The following is a 20,071-nucleotide window of genomic DNA, read 5'->3' as shown; positions in this document are numbered from 1 at the left end:
GTCATCAGGGAAAGCTGAGGTGTCTCCTAAAGACTGGGGAAATGGGCCAGCCCTCTGTAGCCAAGTGGTCAGGGAGGCTTTTGGGTAATTCATGGCCACTGCCTGTGCCACCTTCTTGATGAGCCTCCCTAGCTGCTGAGCTGAAGGTTGGACTTGGGACTGGGAGAACAGTGAGCCCTGAGGAAAGTCGCCTACTCCGCCCTGGGAAAGACAGTGGGGTTCACTGTGGGGGAGCCCACTGATTCCTGGTCCAGCAGGGTACAGCCCTTGCAAGACCCCAAGATTTCAGCTTGTACATAAACTAAGTTCTACTCTCCATGCTAGGAGGTGAGGCTGAAAAGGGGGCCCCCAGAAATAGACTGACATCCACGACCCTTCTTGCTCATTTCTGACTCACAAATGCTCACGACCACTACTGTGTAAGTGTAATTCGCTTTCCATGAGAGGAGGCCATTCTGCCCCAGGAGGCTCCAACATACCAAGACCCTTCACAAACTCAGCCGTGCGTCTGAGGACATGTGGGATTTGTTTACGAATAGCTGGTGACTGGCACAGGCTTGTGTCTGGGGATCCCCAGCCCACCTGTGACTCGGGGCAAAGACAGTGACGTTTGCTTTACCTGGAAGTTTACTACTTAGTGGAGGATTCTGGCTGCTCTGAGGCTTCTGATCAGACAGAAGCTAGCCTGTCTTCCCTTTCTTCCTCCCTCCATCTCACACAGAGATGATTCTGTGAGAAAGGAAACCATTTCCTGCTGGCCCAGGGAGCAGGACCTGGACGCTATGAAGAGCTGCCTCAAGTATAGCCACTATACCTTCCCCAATATGGTGGACTGTGTCCTCAAGCTATGAACCCAACAAAGCCCTCTCTGCTCTTTAGCTCCTTGTGTCAGGCATTTCGTTACAGCAACGAGTAAAGTGACTAACACAGAGAGAGAAATAACCAGGACAGAACGAGTGGGATTAAAGTGTCTGGCTCCCAGTTGCTTACAGGCTGTGTTGTTGGAAGTCCGTGCAACCTCTGTTGATCACGAGGGGCTGCTATGTGGACTGACTGATAGACCTGAAGGCCTTCTAACTGACTGCTGCCTAAAGCTCTCTCTACAGGTTAAGGGACAGCCATTGTTACTTGTGGCTAGCTTCGGGATAGTAGGAAAGCAGCTCGCCCAACTCCCTATTCCTCTGCCAACTTGGGTCAGAGAACTTGACAGTAAGATCCAGTGGGTACAGGAGAACACAGGGTGGGGGAGGAGCTGCGGGGCTGGGGGAGGGGCAGGCCTTACCTGCCGGCACCCAACTGGATCTGAAGATGGTGCAGGAACACAGACTTGCTGAACTCGAAATCCAGCCTGAAAGCCACCTGTGGAGAAGTGGGCCTGAGCCGGGGAGCACTGAGATGTGCTGGTTCTGACCTGCTCTTAACTATACCGCCTCAGGACCCCACAGAGAATGTCTGGGAAGGAGGTGTAGCACTGTAGAATAGTGAATGGGCCACCACAAGTGCAAAGACAGCAGCTCCCTGTGGGGGTGTTTCTCCCCACTTTCTTTCTGGTGTTTTTGGTTTTTTATAGACAGCGTGTCATGTAGTCCAGGCTGGCCTCAAACTTGGCATGTAGCTTAAGATAGACTTTAGCTCGTGACCCTCTGTCTCCACCTCATGAATGTTGGGGTTACAGGCACACCCCACCCAGGGCTTCACTAGGCAAGCACTCTGAGCTATATCCCCAGAAAGAAACTATACTTAGGACCACCCCAACCCTCCTCCTGCTCTCTGGGCCTCTGCTTGCTCCCTGCTCTCCGGGTTCCAGTTTCTGTCCCTCCCTGCCGGGCCCCTCAGCCTCCACCTTGGCCTTGGCTCTGAAGAAGGGGTAGCTGACGTTGCAGACTTTCTTGTGAAGCCGCCTCTCCTCGTTCACACACTCGATGCTGTTGTCTGAGTCATCCTGGGATGGGCAAAGCAGTAATCAGGCAGGCTCCAGTCCTTGGTCTGCAGGCTCACCACAGCCAGCCCCTCACCCCATCTCAGGAACCACCCCACCACTGGCCATGGGAACTAGACACCTGAAATACTGCTTTCCAACTACCTGAACCACAGAGGGCCCCTCAGGCTGACGACAGGTATAGCTGGTTCAGACTGAAGGCTTGCGGTGATACAGGGGAGGTGTCTTACTCAATGGTCAGGTTGGCAGACAAGTGCTCAGGTGTGTACTGCGTCCCCTTGTGGCTGTGAAACTGGCCAGCTGCAATTGGGACTCTGAAGTCTAGACTTCACTCAGGCTGTGGACAGTGGCTATGCTGGGACTGACACTTGGTCCATTTAAAGGTTGGAAGCTACTCCAGGCTATGACCTCTCTGCCTCTTCGGGTTCTGACACCCTCTGAATGGCCAGAGTTTTATTTTTATTTTCTTGGTAGAGAGATCCTGGAGCCATAGAATTATATTTCCTGGTCTCCAACAACTTTGTATGGGCAATAATTCTTCATATTCTGGGGTTCTGGATAAAAATGGAGAAAACAAGCTGGCCACTATCATTCATTCCCCCCCACTGCCTTTTGGACATGATAAAATCAGCTACCCTGTCATCCTGCCCGGATGGACTGTACTATTAAGTCGTGAGCCAAAGTAAACCCCCCTTCCTTTAAATCGCTTTTGTCCAGTGCTGGACCACAGCAAAGAAAAAGTAACTAATATATTTTGTAACCCAGAAAACTAGCCATTGGGTGGGCTTCCCTGTAGCTCTGTGACGATTCCCTCCAGGGCAGGGTTTGATTCAGAGTCGGATTCAGGCGCTCATCCATGCCTGACATACTCTGTGAGTGTGAGTGTGTGTTGTGAGCAATCTTGTCTCCATGGCATTGCCTGGGATGGTGTGCTGGTTAGTTTTGTGTCAACTTGACACCAGCTAGAGTTATTTTGGGGGAAGAGAGACTCTTCTATTGAGAAAATGCACCCATCAGATTGGCCTATAGGCAAGGGTTTAGTGCTTTTTCTTGGTAGGTGATTGATGTGGGAGAGCTCAGGCGATGGTGGGCACTGCCACCCTTGGGATGCTGGTCCTGGGTGCTATAAGAAATCAGACTGAAAAAAAAAAACATGGAGAAAAAGCCAGTAAGCAGACCTCCTCCGTGGCTGCGGTATCAGCTCCTGCCTCCAGGTTCCTGACCTTCTTGAGTGCCTGTTTGGAATCCCGCAGTCATGGTCTATTACTTGGAAGTGTAGGAGGGAGTAACCCCTTCCTTCCTAAGTTGCTTTTGGTCATGTGCTTTCCCACATCAATAGCGTCCTAATAATGACGGCCCAATTGCAGGCTTATGTCTTTTTAGAGGGTCTGAGCAGGTTAACATGAATTTCTACCTGGCCAAGAAGTGGTTCCTGTCCCAGAGTCCTCTTGCTAGATAGGACATGGATCTCATGTGAGGGAGGCAATGGCCATTAGCCTAGCTCCCTATGTTCTGTGGAGGGACCTAGACCTTCATAGAATGTATCACCCACTCTGTGTGTGTGTGTGTGTGTTGTGTGCACATACACACAAATGACGACTCTGGCAGTGGACAGGAGTGTGGTTTTCTTAGGCTAGGGTCTGGCAGAGGGATTGGTCCTGGTTACCAACAGGCCCTTATGGAGGAGCATCCTGAGGCCTGCCTGAGGCCCAGTGAGGGGGGTGGAAGGAAATAGATAGGTGATCTCTCACTTTGCAGGATAACATCCCTCTATCTGCCTCCCCTTCTTGGCGATGAAGCTGCTCAGAAGTGCAGGGAGGAGGGAGGTGCTCACATGGCTTCTTCTCTAGGTATAGCAGTAGATAGCATTTCTGAGGAGGAGGAGAGGGCAGAAGGTCCCCCACCCCAAACCTGTGCTCTGTACTCCACATGGATACTGAGACCCAAGAGGACAGGGACCATGTCTGAGGGGTTCTGGGTACCCCTGACACCTGCACTGGATGGCAGTACCTGCTTCACTCAGGGGACACATTTTGAGGATGCTCCTTCTATGCATGTCGCTTTGGTCCAACTCAGAAGAATGTCAGGGAAGATGTGTTTGAGACAGGGCACACGTCCTCAGGAAGTTTGGGATGTTCTTTGTGTGTATATGTGAGCATGTGTGCCCATGTGTAGGTGTGTGCCTGAGCTCATAGAAGCCTTCTCATGGAGAACAGCCTTCTCTCTCTGTCCGGCTGTTCGAATCCCGCTCCGTCCCGTTTGTCTCCGCCGGAGAACAGCCTTGTGTGTCATATATCAGGAGCTGGCTACCTTGTCTCTTCAGGCAGGGTTTCTCATTGGCATGGAGCTAATTTGGCCCCAGGAACCTTCCTGTTTCCACCTCCCCAGTGTTGGGGATACAGGTGCCTAGCTTTCGCATGTGAGTTCTGGGGATGGAACTCTGGTCTTCATGCTTGCAGTGTGAGCCTTCAAAACCATTATCTGCCCAGTCCCTAGTTAGAGTTTCAACAAGTGGTGATGGCGTCCTCAGAGAACATACCCAGGAGCCAGGGAGAAATGTGGGATGGGGGGCCTCCTTGGGGAATGGGAAAAGATACACAAAGAGCAGGTACAGAGATCTCTGTCGTGAAGCACAGCCCAGAGTGGTAGTTAATAGGGAGTTCACTCTCACTAGCTAGCTGTGTGATTCTCTACCCGCTCCATGCCTCAGGTCTTCCTTAATAAAATGGGGATAACTCCCCCCCCCATCAAGCTACCACCTCCTCCCAAGGACTCTGTGTTGAACATGATTTTTAGTGTCATCATGAAGCAGAGGATTGTGAGGAAGCAGCACACAGGTGGAGGGAATCCCAGGCAGGCCCTCAGAGTTAAGCAGAGGACCCAGGTGTGAATGAACAGGGAGTACTGTGAGCCAGTGGTGACCGGGTGGCATCAGGGTATCAGAGTAAGAGAAAAAAATGGCGTGCGGGGGGGGGGGGAGGGCTTGAATGTGACAATAAGGTAGCTGAGATTTATAGGCAAAGAGGTAGGAGTGTGATCCTTGTAGGTGTGAACACATTGTTAGCACATGTGTGAATGCTCACAAGTAGGGCCAGGGTGGTGGCTCAGACAGCCCTCTCCTACTCTCAGAAGATAACCACGATTCTCAGCTCTGGATGCTAGCTGAAGTCTAAAGAAAGTGTTCAAAGCTACCTATGTGTAGATGACCCTCTGAGAGCCCCCAGAGGAGGGACAGGACACACCTCTGTCAGTATCTCCTTTACTCCCTTGGCCTAGGTCAGCTGGGCGAGCTGCTGAGGTCCTACCTTCTGGATCAGGCTGGCGAACTGCAGGTTCTCTGACTGTGAGATATTGAGGACGGCACTGTAAGCATTCTCTCCTCGGTTCTCCAGCGTGGCCTCTACCGCCACCCGGCGACGTGTGCTCTCTATGATGAAGACAGTGGTGTCGAAGGACAGGGTGTAATTGGAGCAGTCCTGTGCGGTCCTCCTCAGCACCTGTTGGCAGTACTCCCTGCGGGAAGAGGTCGCTGGCATCAGGCAGGCAGGATGGAGGGTGAAGGAGTGAAGCTGAGCCTCAGGACAGGCGCAGAGACGTGGGAATGGGGCACCTGGCCAGTCACTGCCTGTGGGATCCACCACCAAGAGAAGGAAGTGGACGGAAGGACCTGCAAAGAGCTCATGTTTCCGGCCCTACTGCTTGCACTAAATAAAGCCCCTGCTCTCCAGTCACAGGCTGTACCTGCCTCTGAACTCAGCTCTTCTGTTTCACCTCATTAATCACAAATCATCTCTTTACTTCTCTTTGGGCCTTGGCTGCCAGGCAGCTCAGCAATAAATCTTGATGCCTTTCCTGTCGTCTGCATTTTGTCTCACTGCATCAAAGTTAAACAGAAATGACTATAATGTTCATTCTGTCAGTTAAAAACGTGCACCGGAGTTTGCCTCGTGCCCCAGTCTGTTTCCTCCAGGAACTCGTGGGTGCCGTGTTCAGTCATGTCATGTGGAGGTCAGAAGACAACTTCTGAGACTTGGTTCTCTTTGTTTATGGTATAAGTCCCAGGGATCAAACTTAGATCATCAGAAGCAAGCGCCTATCCCTGCTGAGCCACCTCACCAGCACCCTCTGAGAATCTTTACATTGGAGGGACTAGAAGGCCCGGCCGGGTGTTCAGCTGGTGGACCCTAGCATTACCTTGGGTCTGGGGTTAGAGGAGAAGACCCGGAACGCTGGTTCATATGTCTCTGCTTTCTGTAACTTTGTTGTTGTTGTTCTTGGCTTATTTGTTTTTAGGTTTATTTATATGTATGCATATTTCATCTGCATGTATGTCTGCAGATACCATGTGAATGTCTGGTGCCCGTGGAGGCCAGAAGATGACATAATATCCCATGAAACTGGAGTCACAGATGTTTGCAAGCCTCCGTTTAGGCACTGGAAATTGAGCCTGGGTTTCTTAGATCCTCTGGAAGAACAGCCAGTGCTCTTAACCACTGGGCCATCTGTCAAGCCTCCCCCACTTTCCTTATTTGTTTGTTTTTCTTTTTTCTTTCTTTCTTTCTTTCTTTCTTTCTTTCTTTCTTTCTCTCTCTCTCTCTCTCTCTTTCTTTTCTTTTCTTTTTTTTGACAAGTCTCATCCCATTCTGGCTGGCCTGGAACTCACAGAGATCTGCTTGTCTGTGCCTCTCAAATGCTGGGATTAAAGGGGTGTACCCCCACACCTGAGTTCCTCTCCCAAATTCTTACAGGGTCTCATGTAGCCTAGACTGACCTTGAACTCACTAAGTAGCCACAGAGGCCTTGCATTTCTGGTCACTTCCCTTGGTGTATGCGATGTATGGCCACCGCAAGTGCCCTATACACTGAGCCATGTCCCTGGCTTCATACTTCCACTTTGTATCTGTTTAGCCGCTTGGTCTGTAATGGAAAGCGTTCCATTCTCAGAGAAGCTGCAAAGGTTAGAATAGACTACTGATGCCCATTTCAACAGAGCAGCTGAGGCCAGCAGACAGGGAAGGGACTTGCCTGAGATCACAGGGGAATTTGAAGCGCTACTGTTCTGTCAGTATCAGAGCCATGCTGTCTGTGAGACAGCTGCACTAGGACAATCCAGCCCTCAGGGAGCGCCAGGCCACCAGCAGAGACAGGTCAAGGTGTATGGGGCAACGAGCCACTCACATGGCAGTGGGCAGGTCACTCCAAGCATCGAGTACAAGGTCAGGGACACAGTGCTCGTCCTCATTACAGCCATTCCAGAAGGGCACCTGCAAGGAGAGCCAGTGTGGGTGGCTGGAGAGGGAGCCATGGCCTACAGCCTTAGAATCCAGAGCCCCCAGCCTTTGTCACTCCATGCCAGATGGGCCTCTGCCTGCCTTGCCCTCCTCCAACACACTCCTTGCTGATCCCTTCTCTCCTGCATGGATTCTCCCTCCAAGAAAGAGTGCTCAGCCAGGCTGGCAGCTCAGGCTCCTGAGCACAGTTCCAGTCAACAGGAACCGCCCGTCTGCTGTGTCTGAGGTACGTAACGTTGGAGACGAAGGCTGCTGAGGAAGGCACAGCATCTGCTCTTGGATCGTGGGGATGACTGACACGTGAACAGACAGATCTCGTGTGAAATGTGTTAGAAAAGCAGAGACACCAGGGACAAAGGAGACAGAGGTAGGGCTAGCTAGCTCTTTGGGTCTGTAGGTATTCGGAAAGATTTTTCAAGGTGGGGACAGTGGGTCGGAGTTCTGAAGCACGAGTGAGCAAGCTGGATGCCCCAGGGGAGTGGGGAATCCAAGAGAAGGCTGGAAGCACAAAGGTCCTGAGGCTGAAGAGATGTGGTGAATGGAGGAGACGACTTCAGCACTGTGGAGAGAGAGACCAGGCGGAGGTCTGTAGGCCATTCTGTAGGAGATTCTGTAGGCCATTCCTGGAAGGCCTTGGGTCATCCCTTGTACCTGACAGGAGCCAGCAAGTACTAGCACAGGAGAGCCCTGCTAGACAAGCTGAGGGAGGAAGATGGATGGACTGGGAGGGGCAGGGCTAGAGGCAGAGAGACCCAGGGAAGTGGGGCGACACTCAGGAGGGTGTGAATGGCATTGGCCTGCTTAAGGTCTCAGAGGTAGGGTGGCTAAGAACTAGAAGCTCTTGGGGCCAAGGGAGAATGCACCTGGTTCTTTTTCACATTCTGGAAGGTGGACTGGAGACACCAGCACCATCCTTTCAGAACCCCAAGATATAGTTCAGAGGCTTGCCTTGGGTGAAGCATGGGTTGTGCACTGTGGCTCATCACAGCACAGTTCAGTAGGGTCTGGGTGCTGAAGCCCAGGCATCAGTGGCAGTCAAAGCTATCAGCACCAATGATGCAGTCTTGGTGTTGGTGGGGTGGGAAGTGAGAGGGACAGGCACAGGGGACCTGGTCTCATCAGCTCCTCCTCCTCTCCCTCCACTTCTTCATCTTAAGATAGATTTATTTATTTATTGTATGTGAATATACTGTCGCTTTCTTCAGACACACCAGAAGAGAGCATCGGATCCCATTACAGATGGTTGTGAGTCACCATGTGGTTTCTGGGAATTGAACTCAGGACCTCTGGAAGAGCAGTCAGTGCTCTTAACTGCCGGGCCATCTCGCCAGCCATCATTAGCTCTTTCTAAGACAGACTGGGCTCTAGGTTAGACACATCGTTAGAGGGACGCTGTCTGCAAAGACACTGCATACACTTCACTAAGCCTGGGCCAGGGCCCTGGTGGCTCAAGTCTCCGGCCAAACACTCAGGAAGCTTGCAGAAGATGGAGCCAGTTCTTAGAACTTCTAGCTAGATGATGAAGGATGCACTCCAGTGTCACAAACTGGCTTAGCTTAGGGTCTCGTGTAGCTCAGGCTGGCCCTGAATTTGCTATGTAGCTCACAATGACTTTGAACTTCTGATCCTCTTGCTTTGCCTCCTGAGTGCTGGGATTACAGGCGTGTGCTACTACACCTAGTTTATGCCGTGCTGGAGAGGGAGCCTAGGGCATTGAGCCTGGCAGGCAAGTACTCTGCCAATTAAGCCACAACCCCAGCCCCTCTGCACCCCATAAACTGGGAATGGTGATACCCACCTGTAATCTCAGAATTCAGATAGTGCCCCCCTCCCCCAATACACTCAATGACTCTTTCTGGCTCTCTCTCATGCCCACACCCTGGAGACACACAGCCAGCTCTCCTGGCTTTAAAGTGGGTCCTCCTCTCCCGCCCCTCCCCTCCCCCACTCTTTACCCTCCCGGCTCTGCAGCTCTGAGTTCAGATCGCCCTTTAAAGTCCTTTAAAGTCGAGCTCAAAGCCACCTCCAGCAGGAAGTTCCCTTCCCACTATCTGGGGTGACTCATGTTCTCCATCTCTACCTGGTGTCAGGATCCTGGGGGCATCAGGGTCCTGGCATAGGTGACTGCGTATGAATCTGCCTCACGGGTTTCTCGAGCGAGCAGCGTGCACCCAATTCTCTTGCGGTACAGACTTTTGTAATTACAGCGTTAGGCAAGTCATTGATTGGGATCGGGCAGCTTTCCTCCCATGCCAGCCCAGTAACTCACATAGGAAAGAAGGGTCAAGGGAGAACAGGATCGGCTTGGTGAGAGGCTGGGAGGGGCTGAGGGAGGATGGATGCTGTGGGGAGGGCTGGCAGGGTGTGCAGGGATGGGGGTTCTATGGAGGATGGGAGGGGCGACGGGAGTGTGGGCGAGACAGCGCAGCCCATCACAATGCTGGAGGGATCCGAGCGAGCGAGCACTTGGTGACTTTGAGGCTGTGGGAGGAGCTCTAGTTTCTGCATGACTAAGCCGTTTTCTAATGCTTACAATTCAATGCAAACCCTGCCTGCTCTCTCAGCCCGCTTAGACAGAAATGGAGAGGCGTTCTTGAGTGGACTCTTCAGGGAGCAAGCACCCCAAGTTGTTAACAGATGATTTGGGTACCCCTAGAGCTGGAAGCACTGGCTAAAAGAAAGCTTTCCTTTGGAATACTGAGTAGCAGGCAGGTAGAGTCCGTCACTGAGTTAGTTACTACGCAAACACAAAAGCAAGCTCAAAGCAGCTCAGTCCTTTTCTGAAAATGTAGGGAGGTAAGAACCAGAGGTCACGGGGTCACAGGTCCCTTCTGAGCCTCTTATTTCCCCAGAAGCCACTCAGTGCCTCCCTATACAGAGGACACGGGGACCCAACAAAGGAGTTTTGTCCTGCTGTTACTAGCTGTGGGTCTCTGGGGACAGGAGGCAGAGGGGTGAGGGAAAAAAGGACTCAGCCATATACTCATCACAGGTCTGCAATCAGGGTGGCAGAGGGTCAGGACGCACCGACACTCTGAGCGTAGTGGGCCAGCCGTTGTCCAGCATGGGGCCGTTGTCAGGGTCCTCTAGGGAGTACTCCACGGAGAAGGCCACTGGCTTCACATAGTCGGCAGTGTCCTGTGGGAAGACAAGGTCTGAGTTCAGAGGGGAGGGACTATAATTTCTTGGGCCAAGACTGCAGACAGAACTTGCACCCCTCTGAGCTGGAGGACAGCAGCCTGTGGCCCTCAGGGTAAGTCCCCATTCGGATCAAGGTTCTGCCAAGGTCTGCGGGTGAGAAGTGTGTGCCGGGTAGAGAAGCGAATGCCAGTTTGGCATCCTGAAGTTTCACCACATTCCTGTCTCTCCTTCAAAGCCCAACTCTCATAGCTTTCATAACATGGTCCTTCAGGAAGCCTGGAAGACACCTTCCTCCTCCTCCCAGACTTGTGACTTCAGCTTTTCCAATGGCATTGAAGCCACTTATGTATCCTTCCTTTCTCTCTGATCTCTCTCTCTCTCTCTCTCTCTCTCTCTCTCTCTCTCTCTCTCTCCCAGGCTGGCCCCAAACATGAGTGATGAAATTACAGGCATGTACTATCACACCCAGCTAAAAAGATCCACCTGCATGTCTGACTTTTTTTCCCAGCAGGGAATAGTCTAGAAACTTCCAGGTGTAGCCCAACCATTGAAATATGGGCTTATAATGTTGAATGAATGGATGGATGGATGGATGGATGGATGGATGGATGGATGGATGGATGGATGAATGAATGAACATGTGATTCAGTTAGTCCTGACTATGGATGACACATGACTGGGGAGCTTCAAGCTGCCTAAAAGCGCCCGAGCTCTAGAGCTGTGGTCAGCACACCTGATATTTCTGTATGGAGGTAAGCCCTTTTCTCATTCGGTGATGGGCATCAGGCCACCACCTCTCTTGGGATGCCACTGGCCCATGTGTCCACACCTCTGCCTGCTTTATGCAGTCTTCAGTCCTGCCCAACTCTGTTGCCCTTTCCTTTCTAGCCATGGGTGGTGGTCCCCTCTCCCTCATCTTCTTAGATGGCTCTTGTTTCATTCCTTCTAGGGATGAACATCTGGGAAGGCAGGGGGGCAGGATAGCCATGAGGGCTTTTATTTGGGACCTGAGGAGGGGCACTGGCCAAGGATAGCCATGCTGCTTCCTGGCTATCCACTGAGAGCCCAGGACTGGCCTGGTACCTATGGGGCTCTCATTTCTCCTACAGATGTCCCTCTACTCTGTACCCTTCTTGTATGGCTTAGGGCGTGCTCGTGGGCTACTGGGGGCTCACCAGGACGTGGAAGTTGATTCTTTGACAGTGTTCCTGGCCAGAGGACAGCAGGACAGCCCTGTTGGTGAACTGGTCTCCGCCCTCGTCCAGATGTGCCCGTGGCATATACCGCCTCTCATCCATGGTTGCATTGTACCTGATGCCTGGAAGTGGGAAGAGGGTAAGACCAAGCTGGGGCTTCATCCACACCCTAGACTGCTGACCTGCTTAGCCACTGACCTCATCCCTCACAGGCAACTGGAAGCCAGAAGCTTCCATATTGAGAACAAGAACTGTGGTAAGGAGGAAGAGGCTGAAGAGGAGGAGATGTGTGAGAGGCGGGAAGAAGGACAAAAGAAGGACACAGCCTTGGGAGAAGGAGAGGGACTGGGATGAGGGCAGTGTCACTCAGCTCCGCCCACAAAGGACCTCCTCAGCTCTCCTCTAACACCCACCACACACTGGTGTTCTGGGCCTTCATTCAGCAGCTTCTCCTAAGGGCTTCTCTCATGCTAAGGACTCTTGTCTATATTCTGTGGCTTGAGGCCCTCAGTCTTTCTCCCTTTCTTTAGCTTACAAAAGTTTGATAGGATGGCCAAGTGCCTTCTGTTCCCCATGTAGCCCTCTGGTGGCTGTGTCCTTGAATTCATGTCCTGTCATAGATGGAACATCCAGGAAAAGTGCACAGTCACCAGGCTGAGATATGTCTTTTTTCCACCACTCCCCCGCCCACTTCCCTTCTTCGGTCTTGTGCCTCATCACTGAAGGGGACACTGCCTGTGGTTACTAATGCATCCATCACTTCCAGGGATGCCTGGTCCAGGAAGTGGGTGCCTGAATTCAGTCTGAGGTAAAAGGAGAGGACTGTTCTCAAGCTCATGCCCCTGCTGGGTGGCAGCTGTGACCCACTGTGTTCCCAGCTCCCCACTGCAGGGTCCAGGTTGGTTCCTCTAGTCTGGCTGACTCCTGGCCTCCTCTCTGTATTCTACTGCCTGCCTTTTGCATCCCATTCAAAACACAAAGGGATGTTCCTCTGTCCCTGGCCTTTCCCATCAGCCCTGCTCACCACCACTCTTGCCCCTGCCAGGAATCCCTTGAAGGAAAAGCATCAGAGGAGAATCCAGCAGGAACATCAAAGGTGTCTCAGGATGTGACCTGGGACTCAGACCCCATTATGGGAAAGCCCCAGGCTGTGAACCAGAACAATCACAAGGCCCCCCAGAGAGATTGGAGCTTGGCTGACCAAGGAGGGAGGCTGGTTTACCGACGGTTGCTGTTTGGAAGTGGGGTGCCAGGAAGATGGGAACGAAGCAGAGGAAGGCAGCCAGGCAGGTGGCATCCCTGCCATTGCGCTTGCAGTCCTTGTGGAAGATGTTGATCTTGGAAGGCTCAAAGTGGAGGCTGGCGTTGATCTGAACTACAGGGCGGGCCCTGGAACAGAGAGGCAGGTGAGCTAGGGTAAGGCTGGAGTTCTGACTGCCTGCCTGGGACCCTGGGGTGGAGGTACAGATTCAGTCGAGAGTGGAGTCTGTAAAACCTGCTTAGAGGGTGTGGAGTGATGGATGGGGCAGAGAGAGCTCAGGAAGCTACAGGAGAGGGTCAAAGAGAAAGGTTGGGGCTTAGCAGCTTCTGGGCTCTGGGACAGCCTGTTCTCCTTTTCTTCAGGGTTGTTCCTGTTGAAGACTACTGACTTCCTTTCATCCTTCCTCACAGGCCAGAGATATATTTGAATCCACTAGAGAGAGGGGGCCTGGGGGAGATGTCTCAGGGCTGCATTTTTCAGAGGACCTGGATTTGGTTTCTAGAACCAACATATGTGGCAGCTCACAACCACCTGTAGCAACAGTTCTAGGAGGATCTGACATTGTCTTCTGGTTGTCATGGGCACCAGTATGCACACGGTGCACAGGCATGCATGCAAACAAAACATCCATAAAATAAAAATTAAAAAGAAGAAAGGAAGTGTTGGGAGCTGGGCTGACCCAAGGCTTTCTCAGAAGCCCCTATGAGAGGATAGAAGGAACTTAGCTCTATGGCCTTGCTCAGGAGCAGACTGGGGCTGAGGTCAGAGCTTTGAAGGAGTTAGAGTTTCAGGACCTGGGATCTTGGCTATTCCCCCTGAAGAGACTGGTTGCTGTGTGCTGCAGTGCTCTGGAGATACCCAGTGTTCCCTTTGTGCAGCTTTGCTTGGCTAGCTTCCCACTGATTTCATCCTGTTAATGATGGTTCCTGCTGACTTCATTCCAATTCTCCCCTTGAAAATAGTATATAAAATACTATACTTCCAAATTAGCTTGTTTGGTGTGATGGTTTGTATATGCTGGCCCAGGGAGTGGCACTGTTAGGAGGTGTGACCTTGTTGGAGTAGGTGTGTCACTGTGGGCATGGGCTTTAATACCCTCATATTCTAGCTGCCTGGAAGTCAGTCTTCTCCTAGCTGCCTTTGGGACAAGCAGTGGAACTCTCAACTCCTCTAGCACCAGGTCTGCCTGGACACTGCCATGCTCCCACCTTGATAATAATGGACTGAGTCTCTGAACCTGTGAGCCAGCCCCAATTAAATGTTATCCTTATAAGAGTTGCCTTGGTCACGGTGTCTGTTCACAGTAGTAAACCCTAACTAAGACACTTGGCAAAGACATAGTTTGTGCAAGACCTCCCAATCCCAAATTTCTTTCTCCTTATTTTTTGATCCCCTGTCTTATCTGATCCTCTCTCTCAGAACCTGTCACTGAAGAGCAACCTGTTGGTCTAGACCTGGAAAAAAACAGTTGAGCAAAGCAAAGAAAAAAGAAAGAGAGAAAAACAAAAGGAAAAGAAACCCCAACCAAGCCAGGTACACTGGATGTCGCCCAGTTGTTAGAGTGCTTGTCTGGCATGCATGAAGAGCTTGATTCCCAGCACCACATAAACAAGGTGAGGTGGTGAGATGAGGCAGGGGGATGAGAAGTTCAAAGCCATCCTTGGCTTCACAGTGAGTTTACAATTGAACAGGAAAGGAATCCCATGCCCAGGCTGTACCCCAGATCACACTAAGCTGAGCGAGACATGAACATGTTCTAAAGCTGTGTCTCAAGTTTTAATCTGCATGCACCACTACCTCCTGCAGACACGTTTTACAGCACAGAGCCGGATGCAGTCAGTTGGCACAGACTCTGCAAGGCTACTGGGCTCTGGAGTGAGGTTGAATGGGAGACACATGAAGCACAACTGACGAAGAAGGCTGGAAGTGCAGCCAGGACCTGAGAGTGTCAGTGCTGAGTGACGGAAAGTTAGCTGGTTTTTTTCTTCTTCACGTTTTAAGTTAGTGCAGAAAACCTAAATGATGAAATTAATCTCAGCAACATATATTTAAAAAGCTCCAATCAGCCAGGCATATATCTTTAATCTCAGCAGAGACGGGTGGATCTCTGTGAGCTCCAGACCAGCCTGGTCTACATAGTGAGTTCCAGTCTAACCAGGACTACATTCTAAAAGTAGCAGTGCACAAGAAGATGCATAGGCTTCTCTCAAACACTGATGTAGAACCACACACAAAAAGGAAATTAAATCAGAGGGGTCGGGAGGAAGAAACCCCCCTAATCCATGTCCTTCCTCCCGCACAGGAGGGGAGCAGAATGCCTTCTAGGAGGGGCTCAAGGTTCACTTGGGTGACAGTAGGTAGAATCAAGAGGCAAAGACCCTGAAGCAGACCTTTGAAACACTGTGTTCAGTTAACCCTCAGGAGAGCCCTCCAGTTAGGGAAAGCAGGAGAACCAACCACAGAACCACAGCGTTGCCCAGGGCGCCCACAGCTAGGTCCACAAGCCCATCCTCATTGAGGTCCAGTTGTCCGTGGATGCTGCAGCCAAAATGCTGCAGACCGGGAGCCAGCTCTGAGGCCATTATTCTCTGCAAGGAGAGAGGAGAAAGGGTGTGTTTACTGTGAGCCAGGTTAGCTCTAGGAGAGATAGATACAATCCTCAGCTCTGAGAACCCGACAGCCCATGTGGTCCTGGAGTCCTACTCTCTGTTCTTAATGGAGTTCTAGGACTGGAGACCACTTTCTGTCCCCAACCCTCAGAATTGTTCCTGTGCCCTGCTCCCTGCAGCATGTTACTCCTGCTTCCCAGGCTACTTGGAGGAAGCATTGCGCCCCTCCTAGAAGGCATTCTCCTCCCTTCCTGTGCAGGAGAAAGGACATGAATTAGGGGAGTTTCTTTCCCCCAACCCCTCTGTCTTCATTTCCTTTTTGTGTGTGGTTCCACATCAATGTTTGGTGCCTGGGCTTTTCATCTGGACTGATGTGGAAAAGATAAAGCTGTGTATGAGGACAGGACGGGGAGGTCCTGAACATATGGTGGAACCACAGGAGTACATGGGTGCTGCTTTCTGGTCTCCCAAGTCCTACCTGTATGGGCTTCTTCAGGATGTTGGTTTGGAAGCCATGGAAGACGTAGATGGCCCCCCTGTGGCCGTCTTCCAGAGGGGCCCCCACCACCACGTCATTGTAGGAATCTTGGTTGAGGTCCTGAACGGAGGCAATGCAGGACCCAAACCGGGCATTCTGGTAGCTGTGAGAATCCTTCAGAGTGCCATTATAAACAAACCGGTTCTGTAAAAACCAAGGCCAGGGAGAGGCTGAGGAACTAAGTATAGGCTCTGGCATCCCTCAGCCTACACCAAGTGGCCTCTCTCCATTCCATGCTCCAGAACCCCTTCTGATGACAGGAGCCCAGATACTAGAGCCCTGGGCAGAGAGGCTCCTGCCCTTTCCAGCTGGCTCCGGCAGGTGCTACTGACCCTCTCAGGAACGTGGGTTCCCTTGAGGTTGGCCATGTCAGAGCAGGGCTCTGATGTCCTGCAGAGCTGCCTGGCTCCTCCTGGCCATAGTACCTGTCTCAGGCTGTAGACATACACCTTGCCTCGCTCGCGGCCCTCACTGAAGTACATGGGTGCGCCCACCAGCAGGACATCTGTCACTCTGTCATCATTGATGTCCACCGAGGTGATCTCACTCCCGAAGTAGGAGCCTATCTGCGGCACACAATGGGAGAAGGATCGAGCTGGGTCCCCATTACTTAACTTTAATTATGGTTATTTATTCTCCCGATGAGCAATATGTTATAGTGACAAGACCCAGAAATATTATAATGGCAAAATAGGAAACTACAAAAAAAAAATATGAAGGTAAAAACAAAAGTTACTTAGAGTCTTAACACTCAGCCCCAGCCAGCAGGAGTTTTTACTGTATTTTCCTCTACTCGTTCTACTGAGTCTTTACATTGTCAGTTCTATGTATGAATATGTTCTTATTGTTACAATGAGACTGTTTTTCATCTTCCCTGAAGATGAAAGTATAACAATGTATAACATTATGGTATAACAATGTAACCAGAACCTTTTCTCCAGGACATATTTTTCCTCATGAAGGCTGTGTTTAAGCAATGCATTCTTTGATCATTCCAGAAATGCCTGTAAGGAAATACAACCCTATCCACTATCCAGCTCTCCCCTCCAACTCCCCCCACCCAGTCCCCCTCATTCAACTCAACACCATAGCTTCTTTTCTTAAACAACACCAGGCAAACTCCACTTAGCATTGCCTCTCTGTGTGTGTGTGTGTATGTGTGTGTGTGTGTGTGTGTACTACTGGCCACACTTCCAAAGAATGACTCATTCAGCAGCCATGGATCGCTAATAGCTCATCAGTTGGGGGTGGGGCCCTGTGAGCCCCTCCCCCACCTACTCTGGAAGGCTTGATCTTGCCCAGGTAACCATAGCTGCTGTGGGTTCATGAGTGCCGCAGCCAACCGTGATGGATTGGTTTTTTTATGATGAGATTGCCCTGATTCAGGAGGGAGGTATGGACCCTGATGGTTTTAATCAAGTCACAGTAGTTGGTTCACTTCCAAGTCTCAGTGTCAAGGAGCTCACTGGCGTTCCCGTTGCTGAGAGTGATTGATGCTGTCTTTGCCATCTCGGTGCTCACTCTCTTCTCTGTCCTTTGGTGTAGCACTTCCCATATGGGCAAGGGTACCACCCACCATTCATTAGAGACTGAGGACCCCTGGCTCTGCCCCCACCTCTACCATATTGGCCAACACATCATTTTGTTCCCTACTGTTCTTCCTCTAGGCTTGGCTTCCAACCCTTGTCGTGGTAGCCTGGCCTCTAACCCCTGGCCATATACAACCTGTTGTTTGGGAGAAAGCCTACACTCTTTGGTATAACCCTATGGGATCTGCCTCCCTCCCCAGCCTCCTCCACCGGCCTCCTTCCTACTCTCATCAGTCAGTTCTCTTCCCTAAGATCCAGGCCCTGGCTGGATCTCAGCGTCTGTCCATCTGCACAAGTTTTCCCGTTCCTTACATCTCTTAGCCCAACTCTCCCCACCTGCAGACACTCAGGATTCAGCAGATGCATTGCTGCTTTGTGAAAGGTTTCTCTGTGCTTCCCCACCCACTGCCTGTGATGAGTGTGCCTGTGTTCACCAGGGTCTGCTCCCTTCATAGGAGCCTCATGAGGGTTGGCCTTGGCACACAGGATGGGCTCAATAAATGCTTGTTAGAGGGAACAACCTGTGGTAGGGCCCTGTGTGAGACAGTCTACAGCCTTGGGCTAGCTCATGGGTACATTATGCTATTAGGAGAAAGCCTTAAATCTAGGGCTTAGTACGTGCTAAACTAGTACCACACCTCCATATAATGACTGAGCCTATACCCTAGCCTGGTTATTTCACTATACATTAGTTACTTGAAACCCAAAGAATGCCAGCGCCAGAAGCCTGGTTATTGCTTGGCCAGGTCTCTCTGACACCGAAGTCTAACGTTCCTTGTGCCACTATCTCTAGGCATATGACAACAATGTAGTCCTGAGTGTCCTGGTGCTTGCTATGTAGACCGGGCTGGCCTCAAACTCACAGAGGTTCACCTGCCTCTGCCTCCCGAGTGCCAGGGCTAAAGGAGTGAGCCACCACGCTCAGCTCAGAAGTCTATTCTGAGGTCTAAAAACTCTAATGCAAGCTAGGGATGTGGCTCAGTTGGTGGAGTGCTTGTCTAGGATGCTGAAGCCCTGAGTCAGCCTCAGCACCACATGAACCAAGTGTGGTGGTGCATGCCCTTAATCCTAACATGGGAGGTGGAGGCGGGAGGGTCGGGAGTTCAAGGCAATCCTCGGCTACATAGTGAGTTTAGAGCCATCCTGGGCTATATCAGACCGTGTCTCAAAAACAAAACAAAACCCAAAACCTCTAAGGAGGAAGATAAAAAAAATACAGACAGAAGAAAAAGGAAATAATGAGTCTGGGCTGGGGTGGGGAAGAGAGAGAGAGATGTCTCCATAGAGTAATTATAAGGCGAAAGGAAACAGCCTGAGGCTTCAGCTGTGTGGGTCACAGTAATCTGGAATCAACTTAGTTTTGCTGCCTCCAGGGCTATGGTTTCTTGTCCCGATGTTGGAGGCGGAGCTGGGCAGAAATGAATCATCGGTTCTCAACAAATTCCCTGAAGCTCCCCGGTCTAGCCTTTCCCCCTGAAGGATCTGGCCTTGAGTGGGTTGGAGCAGGCTGGAACAGATGGGAGCAGAAGGAAGCTGGGTGGGGTGGGGTGGAGTGGGGTGGGGGGCTGGGGAATGAGGTGGAGTGTGGGGTATGGGGATATGGGGGTGGGGGAATAATGGGATTGAGGGTGGGGGCAGTCGAGTGGAGCAGGGGTGATGCTGCAGTGAAGTGGCGCAGGTTGGAGCGGGGCAGACAGGAGTAGGGCCGAGTTTCCCAGTCCGAGCATGAGAAGCACAGCAGAGCCCCACTGGCCTTGAAGAGGAGTGGCAGAATTGTGACCCACTGAGTTTGTCCTGGTGACAGGCCATGGGCAGGAGAAGCTGTAGGATGGGCTGGTCTCAGGCTCCAGATAATGAGGGAAGAAGGCAGGTCAGGGCCTGGGTGGGGCTTAGCTTGGGTCTAGGGTACCAGAGGATGTTGTCAGTGAGAAGATGCCAAGGCCTGGACTAGGGACTGCTGGGAAGTTAAGAGCCTGGGTTCTTAATGTGACCTGGTCAGAAACCTGCTGTAAGGCCTTGGAGAAGCCGCATTGCTTCCCAGGACTGAGGCTTCCTTGGCTGCTGCAAAGATTCATTTGGTTCCTGCCACCGTGCTTCTAACTGGCATCGTGACCGTTTGACACAACCTGCCATGCAGCCTGGTCATCAGCCTCATCCTAAATGGGGCAGTGGCATTAGCAGTGAGCTTTACTTCCAGGAAAAAGAGGAAAGCTGGTGTCCCTGTGGGTCTTGCTGTGGGGTGGAGAGATGACACAAGGCCGCTCAATGAGGTAACTGTCCTTTCAGGATGCCCCAGGGCCAGGAGAATCCCAGGCCTGGTAGCTCTACATGAATGCTGCCTGTAGCCTCCATTCCAGTGCACGTGAGGCACTGACGGGGCAGGGTAGCGGCAAAGATCACCCAAGAGTCAAGCAGTCTATAAGCTGGAGGGAAGAAGTCATCTGAAGCCCTCCCTAATGTAGCTCAGGAGCTGGGCTGGCTTTGAGGGGAGGGGACAGTGCAGGTTC

At 51.6% G+C, this 20,071-nt stretch overlaps 1 protein-coding gene across 1 annotated transcript in view; it reads right to left on the bottom strand.

Moving 5' to 3' along the window:
- The window catches only part of Itga11 (integrin subunit alpha 11), a 106,866-nt gene that overhangs the window by 12,343 nt on the left and 74,452 nt on the right, over window positions 1-20,071 (bottom strand). Inside the window, exons 13-22 of the mRNA XM_076925711.1 lie at window positions 16,401-16,541; window positions 15,916-16,119; window positions 15,286-15,416; window positions 12,790-12,956; window positions 11,547-11,689; window positions 10,258-10,368; window positions 7,118-7,203; window positions 5,245-5,452; window positions 1,844-1,942; window positions 1,283-1,359 (exon numbers count right to left, since the gene is read on the bottom strand). Of these exons, the coding sequence (XP_076781826.1) occupies window positions 1,283-1,359; window positions 1,844-1,942; window positions 5,245-5,452; window positions 7,118-7,203; window positions 10,258-10,368; window positions 11,547-11,689; window positions 12,790-12,956; window positions 15,286-15,416; window positions 15,916-16,119; window positions 16,401-16,541 (1,367 nt within the window). The remainder of the gene's footprint in view (window positions 1-1,282; window positions 1,360-1,843; window positions 1,943-5,244; window positions 5,453-7,117; window positions 7,204-10,257; window positions 10,369-11,546; window positions 11,690-12,789; window positions 12,957-15,285; window positions 15,417-15,915; window positions 16,120-16,400; window positions 16,542-20,071) is intronic.

This window comes from Arvicanthis niloticus, chromosome 26, assembly GCF_011762505.2.
Source record: "Arvicanthis niloticus isolate mArvNil1 chromosome 26, mArvNil1.pat.X, whole genome shotgun sequence".
Lineage (NCBI taxonomy): Eukaryota > Metazoa > Chordata > Mammalia > Rodentia > Muridae > Arvicanthis > Arvicanthis niloticus.
This window is presented reverse-complemented; position numbering and strand designations above follow the sequence as displayed.